Here is an 11,161-nt window from a genome sequence, read left to right on the forward strand (position 1 = left end):
TTGGATTATGTCTATAGAATAAAGACTGCTTGCTAACAGATCCTCAACTCTCCTCGCCCCTGCGTCCCCATTACAGATAATGATGAACATTCATAAAGTTAAGCACACCCTTTTATTGACCATTTGATGAAAAAAAAAAAAAAAACCTGAATAAAATTACTTTGAAGCATTTTTAAGTCTCAATTTGTACCCTGTTCATTGAAAATGCCAAGTAGCCTAATGTATGCAGGCCGGGGCATTGAAAAGAAAATGAGCTCTACTGTGAGTGAATCTTTCTGACTGCTCTTTTGGGACTCCAATGAATGAGCTCTGAGATGAAAACCTAATAGCAGCAGCAGAAGGAAGGACACACCCAGAATTCTCTCTTTCTCTTTCCCATCTGAACAGCACAACAATGTGACCCAGGATGGTCATACGTCTGTTCACTGTTTCTTTCTCTTACGCATTTGTTTCCTTTTTTATAAACAAATGTTTTTATGCGTCATATGAATCGTTTTGCTTGGTTGTACAGATCTCCAGATTTCAAGCTGCCGCAAATTGGTAAACATCCGTAGACGACTAATTGTAAAACAGATTGTGTTATGTGGAAAATGTAATGATTAGTGTGTCACTGAAATAGTTTGAGACTTGAAGAATAGTAGCAAAAGACACACACACACACACACACACACACACACACACACACACACACACACACACACACACACACACACACACACACACACACACACACACACACACACACACACACACACACACACACACACAATCTTGAATGCAGCAGGGAATCAGTGTCAGGGTGAAAGGGTCTTCATTTCCAATGCAAATGCTGTGAATCACAAAGCATGTTTTTTCCAGTGTTTTCATTACTCATACTCTCTTGATGCAGTTATAATGCTTTCAATTGAATGATATATGCTATCTATGCAATTATATAAACTAAATTCAACATCTGTGACCCAGAATGGATGAACTATTCCTGTTTTCCATCTCACCATGGTTACGGACTCCTGTTTGTGCATAAGTGCGGGATCATCAGTTGTGAACCCATGCTAACTTTAGTGGGTTTATACTATGAGTCATGTAGAGAGGACAACATGAACAGCCTGTCTGCTAAACACCAGATCTCATTATCAGTGGACCACAATTCATGCTGCGTAATAACGCTAGGGGTCCCTATGCTTCGATTCAGTGAAATCTCTAGACAAACAAATACATAAACTACCTTTGGTACTATTGCACTATTCCACCATTCCACTACTACAACAAAAAATTTGTTTGGTGTAAAAGGTCTTGACAATTAACTTAATTTGTTTCAACCTATAGATTGGACTTGATTGTGTAAGGTATGAAGGAAGTGTCATCACATATGATAAATTACACCACATCATGTATTCTAATAGCGTAAAGCTTGATCAAGTCTGCAGAATAGTGTCACACTATTCTGTAAAGCCAAAGTAACTTCTTGGGCCGTTTATACGACACTGTTTTCAACTAAAAACGTAAAATTTTGTATGTGTTTTGGCCGTTCATTTACATGACAACAGCGTTTTGGGGGCCTGAAAATGCAAACATTTGAAAACGGGTTTCAAAGTGCACGTTTTTGAAACCGATACCGTTATCGTATCGGTGTAAACTACAAAAACGCATATTTGCATATTTGTGAAAACAGTGACGCCATGCACATGTGTATTATGTGTCAGTCTATAGGCGTGTGGTGTTTCTTTACAAAGTGATATCACCAACTACTGGCCTGGCAGCATAATACAGCGTTTTTAGGGAAACCGTTTCTGTATTTAGTACATCGTTGTCATGTAAACGTACCCACAGTTACCAATAATAAATATATAAATGAATAGGAAATAAACCAGCTCATATAATATTTATTTTCAGCTCACAAGGTTGATGGTCAACATGTTTAACATTATTTAGGATATAAGACCAGCAAACACAGCGCATTGACTTGATCTTGATTGTGAAGAAAGTTAAATCTTGTAAAGGGTGTCTTTCTCTGTAGGCTTTTGTCTTGTAAAATACAGATGTAATTTCACACCGTAGTAAGAGAGAAATTCTACACCCGAGAGAAAAGAGTGAATCATTGATCAATGAAAAAAAAAAGAGGATGGAATGGTAAGATGAGTGGAGGGATGAGAGTGTTATTGATTACAGGGTGAGGATGCTCAGAGAGTGTGTGGCACAGTCTTCAGATAACAGGTCTTAGGTAGTCTTACATTCAGGGCGGGATCATGGTTCCTGCAAGGCCCCTTAGCACGTCTTAGACGGACGAGACGATCTCGGGTGAGTAGATTGGTAAGGAGTCTGACATAAAGCAGTGTATACTGCAACAAGACCAGACAAGGAGTGAAACGGGCATATAAAGGGTGTGTTGATGGAGTGCAGGTGCAGCGAGCCAGTACTCTAGTGATTGTGAATGAGTGGGTGGGTCCTGGTGATTGAGTGATGATTGGGGTTGTGACGGTGTGGCTGACTCTGTGACAGTACCCCCTCCTCCATGGCCAGCTCCTGACGAATGACGGACTCGACCTCGGGGGGCTGGACGGTCAGGGTGATCTTCGTGGAACTGGGTGAGTAGCAACGGGTCCAGGACGTCATCCCGAGACACCCATGAGTGTTCTTCTGGACCATATCCCTCCCAGTCGATCAGGTACTCAAGGCGGCCGCCCCACCACCGTGAGTCGAGGATGGTATGGACTCGGTACACTAGGTCCTCGTCAGCGACTTCTGGAGGAGGAGGTACTTCGGCCATGGTAGGTTCTGTAGGGGAAGGGCAGGTGAAGACGGATGTCGCGGGTGGAGAGCCAAACCCTTTGTCCCGGCTGGTATTGGGTGGCTTCAGCTCTACAGACATCCGCTTGGAGTTGGTGTCTTTGCACTGCCCGCTGGAGATGCACGTGCGCATCCCATACCCTCTCGCTCTCTTCGAACCAGTGATTGACAGCTGGAACCTCTGAGGGTTCTCCGGACCAGGGGAAGAGAGGAGGTTGGTAGCCGAGGATACATTGGAACGGAGTAAGCCCAGTGGTGGATTGGCGCAGGGAATTCTGGGCATACTCCGCCCAGGGGAGGTAGCGGCTCCAGCTGTCTTGGTGCTGGTGGCAGTATGACCGCAGGTAGCTCCCGATCTCCTGGATCTTGCGCTCAGTCTGGCCGTTGGTTTGCGGATGGTAACCTTCCAGACCCGGGAGATAAACTGGGGACCTCTATCCGATATGATGTCTTCTGGTAGACCATAAAATGACGGAATACTTGTTGGAACAGGAGTTCTGCGGCTTTGAATGCGGTGGGGAGGCCCTTGATAGGGATGAGTTTACAGGCATTGGAGAAGCGGTCGACAAATACACAGGTGTGATGGTTGGAAGGAGGAAGGTCTGTCATGAAGTCAATGCCAAGGTGGGACCAGGGACGTCTGGGTATCGGCAGAGGTACCAACTTTCCCTCGGGTAGCTTCCTTGGAGTGTTGGTGATGGCACAGACTGAGCACCCTCTGATGCATCGGGAGATATCTTGGGCCATGTTGGGCCACCAGTAGCGATCCTATAGGAGCGAGAGGGTTTGCTGGCTGCCTGGGTGTCAAGAGCCCGGAGAGGTGTGTGCTGAGTCCATGAGGGACAGACGGATGGTATATACAACAGTCCCTCAGGACCTCCCGGTGGAGCAGGTTCGGTGCGGGTGGCTTGGAGGATCTGATCATCAAGGGACTATTGGACTGGGCTGACTACCATGGCTGGAGGGTGAACTGGTTCTGGAGGACAGGTTTCAGGTTCAGGATGATACAGACGGAATTAGGCATCCACCTTGCAATTCTTGGTACCGGGTCGGTAGGTCACGGTGAAATCGAACCGTGTGAAGAATAGCGCCCAACGGGCTAGTCGTGGGTTGAGCCGCTTGGCCTCTCGAGATACTCTAGGTTCCGGTGATCAGTGATGACCTCGAAGCAGTGATGAGCTCCCTCCAGCCAGTGTCTCCATTCCTCCACGGCAAGCTTAATGACGAGCAGCTCACGATTTCCGATGTTGTAGTTCTGCTGAGCTGGGGACAGCTTCTTGGAATAGAAGGCACATGGATGGAGTCGAGGAGGCTCACCCTGCCGAAGACTTCCTTGAAGTGACTGATGAAGGATGCCAATGAAGTCGTGACCAGGCCGTTGGCGTGCCAGATGGATTGGGCCCAATGGAGTGCGCGTCTAGATAGCAGGGAAATCATGAAGTTGATACGCGCCCATTCGGTGGAGAAAAACTGTAGTTGGATTTCAAAATATAGTAAACATTGCAGAAGGAACACCCGCTGCAATCCTCCGCCTCACCGTTGTATGTGGCTGGTCGGGCCATGGGACTGGCAGAGGCAGGTGGCGAAGGAGCGGGTGGTGCAGAGGGAAGAGTTTGCTGAACCGCCTGCACAGGTTCGGCAAACTGATCCAGTGGACGCTCCCCGCTGGTTCCAACAGGACTCTGCATGAAGGTCTGGTCTTCTGTCACAAACACAGGAGGAGACAGACAGGTTTAGGTGCACACAGTGTTTATTAAAAGCAGAGTGGTGGTGGAACAACAGGAACCAGATGATGGTGAGAGGATGGTGACTTGTAGAATGATGATGGTGACTTAGCTGGCGATGACTGAAGTGGATTCTCTGTGCAAGTGACGAGTGAACACGAAGACAGGTGATCTGGATTAGGAAGACGGACAGGAGATTGGATACAAGACGAGACGATCTTAGGTGAGTAGATAGGTAAGGAGTCTGACATAAAGCAGTGTATACTGCAACAAGACCAGACAATGAGTGAAAGGTGAACGGGGCATATAAAGGGTATGTTGATGAGGGAGTGCAGGTACAGCGAGTCAGTACTCTGGTGAATGTGAACGAGTGGACGGGTCCTGATGATTGAGTGATGATTGGGGCTGTGACGGTGTGGCTGACTCTGTGACAGTAATATTGTGAAGTTTTATTACAATTTAAAACAACTGTTTTCTTATAAATATATTTTAAAAATATACATATATTTTTAAATAGTTATATTTTAAAAAGCGGTTTTCAGAAGCCATTAATCCAGTCTTCAGTGTCACATGATCCTTCAGAAATCATTCCAATATGCTGATTTATATGCATTATTTGAAATGCAGCCCCTGACAGTCAGAGCCACTGGCCCCATCCATAATCCAGCATTGCTTTCTCTCATTCTTTCCATCTGTCTTCAAACCCTGTAGCATTCTGAACCATTACGAATTAAATGTCAATGTTCTGCTGACACACAGACAGGGTAAGAGAAGAGGAAAAAGCCAGAAATTGGGCTTTTCCTTTCTAAAATCAACCCCCTCACTACTATGGAGAATAACAGACAGCTGCCTTACACCCTCACACATGGATATACTGCAGAGTCTCCATTAAGACCAAAGACTCTCTGATGCTCCTTTATGGAATATTACATGAGAGCTTTGAAGTTTGTGAGTGTGAATCACGCAGGGGATGAAATGAAACAGTGAGTGGGTGCTGTGCTGGGGACGAGGTATCTTACATCAGTCTCTTCTACCTACACCACACACACACACACACACACACACATACACACACACTCACTCACTCACTCACACACACACACACACACACACACACACACAGTCTACCCCTACCTCTGTAGTGTCTTTGTGTCTGCGATGACTCATACTGTATGTCTCTGTACAGCTGTGTACTATATAAAATATAAAAAAGATAGAGAGAGAGAGAGTGTGTGTGTGTGTGTGTGTGTGTGTGTGTGTGTGTCTGTATGAAAAAGAGAATGAGTGACAGGGTAAAAACACCTTCACGGCCTTGAGGTGGCAAACACAGCAGTAAAACTGGCTAATTATCAAGCAGCAGACGCAAATGATCATCTTATGCATAGTGGGCGTTTGAGGGAATCTGTTTGGAGCCTGCTTCGACTGAGTAAAACACAGCTACACAGCCAGAATATTAAGCACAAAACCCTAGACAGGATTTAACCACCAATGTTTGATTCGTTCCGTCCATGCAAGCATCTCTATCCCAAATCCATTTTAAACACCATACAGACAGAGAATATATATTGCTCAGATGTGTCTCTTTCATAGCTCAAAAGCATTGTCAATAATGTTTAAGTATCAATTCTGAAATGGAAATAGAAACAACTGAGAAAATTGTTGGTATACAGAAACAGCTATAAAATGAGTGTGGATGGCATTTTCCCCGATAATGTAGTTTTGTATAAAAAAAAAAAAAAAAAAAAAAATTACATCTTGCAGACTGGTATCTTGAAAAATCAGATCTCGATTTGGTCTCCATTCAGTCTCATTGCTGTCCAGCAGAGACTTTTGAGATATTATTTGAGACCTTCAAAATAATAACCCTGCAAAAATAGTTTTCTTATTTCTTTTTGACTTACCTGCCAAAGTGCTAATGACAGATCCCAGGAGGGCATGTACGGCCAGAATGGGTGAGAAGAGAAAAACAGCACCCAGGATAAGCAGAGATGGGCCTAGAGTGTCACATGCAAAGATCTGCCCCACGCCAAGCACCATCCCCTGCAGGAGCTGATGGAAAATACAAAATATATTTCTTTCATACTCTATTGTATTTCTTAATTAAACAGGAAGCTGAGGACATCTATTTTTCATAGTCATTATGATACAAGCAAAGATACAAATTTATATTTATACGGATATCTCCCATATTATAATCCTGTCACAATATTGAGAATTAGTCATTTGCTGACTCTGGCTAGATATAATATGAGCTAATTTTAAAAGCCTATTTTAATGGGCTTTTAACTCTGTTTCTTTCACATTGAATATTCATGATAGAGAGAGATAAAAACAGATACAAAATAAATACAATTTTCCATTATTTCTTTCTGCCCTATGTAGCTGTCTCCATGGAGATGTGCTAAAAGCACCAGATACAATTAGTGCATAAATATGTTGGCTATAAACAGCCCATAATAGTCAGTTGCTATAGTGTGCCAGAGAGTGGATCAGCCCATCGCAACCTAATGCCATGCAACAGACCAGAGTAATGCAATAAATACGATCATCATCATGACATAAACACTCACTCACACACACACACACACACACACACACACACACACACACACACACACACACACACACACACATCTCAGGAGAGATGCAAAATGGAAGGATGATGAAGGTAGATTGAGGAAGGAATCTGCATTGTGTGCAGAAAAAGGAGGTTAAAAAGGCAAAACAAGAAGATGACAAACACAAAAGTCAGAGAGAGCTAGAGGGAATGAGAGGCAGAATATACAATAAAACCTAATCAAAAAGATGACAGGATATTTTAAAAGCATGAATGGCAAATAATTTGCTTTTGCTTTTTCACATCACTCTCTCATGTTCTCTGTCATCCTCAATTCCTCATTTTTTGCTTCCATTCTGTTTCATCCTCTCACCTGTGGAACATGTAGTTGGGTGTGGTTGGTGCTCTCTGGCGCCCCTGGTGGCTGGGCAAGATAGTTTGGAAAATAGGGGTTAGAAGTGCCAGTACAGGCCAAATACAGCACAATGACTGTGTTAAAGGGGAAGACGCTAACTGGTAAATCCCAGCGTTCCAGAACCGGAGCCAAACTGCTGGAAAGAAAAGTTCTAAGACAGGAGAGAAAAAGGGTTGTTTGGGTTTGAGAGGGTCAGCAATTATTTGTATATGTGAATAAAAGTGACAGAAAAAGACAGAACAATCTATTTGGTATCAGTAAACTTGCTCTTACGTTGTAGCTCCACCGAGACACACAGGCAGCAGAAGCCACCAGTACCAATCTCCAGCAGAGCTGAACACTCCCATCAGCAGAGCCACCAGCATCCCATTAAAACCATGAAGGCCACTGGAAACCTCCTCCCTGCAGACACACACACACACACACACACACACACACACACACACACACACACACACACACACACACGCCAGTCAAGTGCTTAGATAAAATGTGCTTTTTAACACACTAGGAGCATTATTGGATGTAGCATGTGTGTTTTCTGTGTGCATGACAAAGTCCGATTCCCACAAGATGCCTCTTGTGAGCCGGTTCTATTTAGTGAATCAGTAACATAGGGGATATCAGGGGCACAACCTAACACATTTTGGTTTTGGCTCAATTATCAAAAAAATAATTAGGTTAGATTAATCTTTTTTTTTACACAAGTAACATACACATCTCAGCTACAAATAAACACTAGGATACCATTTTCGTACAGTTGCACTGAAAGTGACAGAAGTGCAAATGTTACAGCTTACCCCATATCCGGGGTTAATTGGAACAGACAGAGGGGTTAGTTGTAACACTTGTGTGTAACACACATAATTTAGTACTATTTTATCTGTATAGTTTGATATTGTCATCCTTATTATGGATCAATATCATGGATAGAGGAAAGGGCTGCACAGTTTTGCAATAAATAAATAAATAAAATCATCAAATATTGTAAATGCAATTGAATTATATTTGTGTGTGGCAGCTGCATGCAAAATTAATAATAATAATAACAGTAATAATAATAAAAACTAGCTTAAAATCACATTTTAAAGGTTTATTGCATGAAAAACATGCTATAGGCTATTCTTAATAAATAAACAAGTGATAAATGCATAGTAAACAAATGTGAAAAAAAAAATCATACTTTGACATTTAAATTCCAACATTGTTTGTGAAAGTCCAACAAAGTTAAATGTGGCAAAAAAAAAATATGTTGGTGCTATGTTTTAGCCAACAAGACAGTGATTAAGGTAGCCTAATATAAAGTTAGATTTGGTGACGTAGCCTACACACCCAACTCAGAAACCGAAAAAAACGTATGATGAAAAAATTGACTTGCATGGTGTCAAAACACTCTTTGTCCAGTATCTTCACGAAATCTAATCAAAACTTTCCACAAATCCCAGTAGCACCTCACTGCAGTACACGAGATCCAGGGGGCGGAGTTGGATCCAGATCTAAGGGGTGGAGATTGGTAGGTTTTGGGGTGGGTTTAGGGATCAGGGGGTGGAGATGGGTAGGTTTATGTATATGTAAGATGGGAGGAGTTGGATCTGGATCCAACTCCTCCCCCTGGATTTCGTGTTCTGCAGTGAGGACCATCTCACAAATGTTCCATCCCCCGGAGACCGTCTTCTGGCAGCGAGAGAAAATAAGCTGAAACACAACCTGCTTGACCCTGACTAACTATGTAAAAGGTCCGTGTTACATTTAACCCCGCGTTAGTTTGTGCCTCGCGCTCCCCTACAGTACATCTCTTATGTCTGATTCTTTTGAGTTAATCACTAGCAAACATCGCGACCAGTGAAGTCCGATTCCCGCACGAATGACTCTTATGAGCCGTTTATTTTGAGTGAATCAACAACATCAAAAATCAAAAAGTGTGTGTGAACACAGACTTCAAGAATTAATATTTTTTTGGTAACTGTTTGTTAAAAATCAGTTGACAACAGAATTTCGTCAAAACATCACTCATCTAGACTGCAGCTGTAAAAGCATTTTTTCCCTCTGAGGTTTGTTTTTGTAGATGTGCATCTGTTTATTCTTGTAATTGCTTGTGCTTTGGTGCATAATATATGGGTTTTATTTGTTTAGTTTTTTGCTATAGGCACGTCCTTTGTGTTTTATTCATGCATACTTGGCTGCCCGAGTATGCATTTATTTGCGCATGTTTTGGTCTATGTGTATGCTTTTGTGCATGTGTGGGTGTGTAATTCCTCACCAGTCCTGCCCCAGGATTATAGCTGTGAGGGTGGAGGCCAAAAGGCCGAGCATCCCCAGCAGAGCCTGCCAGGGGCTCTCCAGCAGCAATGCTGCCAGAATCAGAGCTCCACTCAGGGGGTTGTTTAGCAGAATCACCCGCGAGATCCCACGTAAACACCACTCAGAGAGCTGCAGCGGGAAGGATTTATCTGGGAGAGAATGTAGGAAAAGAGGGAAAGAGATGGAGAGAGAGAGCGTTAAAGGGATAGTTCACCAAAAATAAAAATTCAGTCATCATATATTTCAAACCTAGCTTTCTTTTTTTCTGTGGAATACAAAAAATGTTTAGCAGTATATCTGTCAATGTCATTGTCAATATGTAGCAGATATTGCAGGTCTCGTCACAAAGAATGTGGATGTGCCACAAAAAAGCACCACAAATGTAGACAATTCATGCAATATATTCCACACCTTCTGATAGCATTATGTGAAAATTTGGTCTGAAATTTTGCCTTGAAAATCTTACTTAACAGCCATGGTCACCATTCACTTTCATACTTTCATTGGTTAGATACATTTTATTCCACAGAAAAGAGAAAGTCATACAGGTTTCAAAAGACATCGTCATGATCCCGGTTCTTTGTCTTTTGTTTTGTATTGATTTTATGTTGAAGTGCATTCTCTGTTCTCATTGTTTCCACGTTCTCTTCCTATTTAGTTCCGTCTCTCCTTGTTGTCGTTTTAGTTGTTATACGGTTATTATTTACACTTGTCTTTACAGTAACCATCATTGATTTCTCTGTGTATTTAAGCTTGTCTTGGCTAGTCGTTGTTTTGTGGTGGATCGTTCCTAGATGTTCCTGTCTAGTCATGTGGAGTCTTGTCATTAAAAGCAAGCATGTCAGAAAAAACAACAACAATATTTTCTATAGGTTGTGAACTTATAAACTCCTTTACTTTTACATTCAAAAGTACTGGTACATTAGCTGAATGTTGTGTACTGTAGGATGGTGGTCTCTTACCCTGTATGTGAGTGTGTAATTGTTTCATTTCTCCAGTGCAGTACAGCACGGCACAGATGACACGCTGTTTTAGGCCTCCGGGCTGCTGAGGTGTGTTTTTTTCCAAAATCCACATGTTGCCGGTCGAAATCATGCATCTATAGGGAATTTCAGACTGAACTCTCTGATAATCGCACTTCCACTTCCTTACTTCCACTGTCCTCGCCCCCTTTTCTCACCCTCTCCCCAGTCTTTTTCTTCTAGACATTGTGATTTCTGTTCTCTCTCTACTTCCCCTGTTCTCTCTTGACATGTGAAGGTTAATATTATATATTTTTTAACTCACGTGCTGTAACACATTTGCCCTGGCTGGGCAGAGCCGGGCAAAGTTAATCTGTAGCATCTTCTGTCTTCCTCAATCATTCACATTTCTGTT

The 11,161-nt window shown here is 42.7% G+C and overlaps 1 protein-coding gene across 1 annotated transcript; it reads right to left on the minus strand.

Moving 5' to 3' along the window:
• Window positions 1-3,886: 3,886 nt before the first annotated feature.
• Window positions 3,887-10,861, minus strand: LOC308705093 (urea transporter 2; the record flags this gene model as incomplete). Its single annotated transcript, XM_081389931.1, has 7 exons — window positions 3,887-4,204; window positions 4,287-4,489; window positions 6,413-6,560; window positions 7,442-7,634; window positions 7,757-7,885; window positions 9,744-9,933; window positions 10,747-10,861. 7 exons carry the CDS (start codon window positions 10,859-10,861, stop codon window positions 3,887-3,889), a joined length of 1,296 nt encoding a protein of 431 aa, XP_081246057.1.
• Window positions 10,862-11,161: the final 300 nt, after the last annotated feature.

The sequence above is a fragment of the Scardinius erythrophthalmus genome (genome assembly GCF_964197995.2).
Source record: "Scardinius erythrophthalmus genome assembly, chromosome: 2".
NCBI classification, from domain to species: domain Eukaryota; kingdom Metazoa; phylum Chordata; class Actinopteri; order Cypriniformes; family Leuciscidae; genus Scardinius; species Scardinius erythrophthalmus.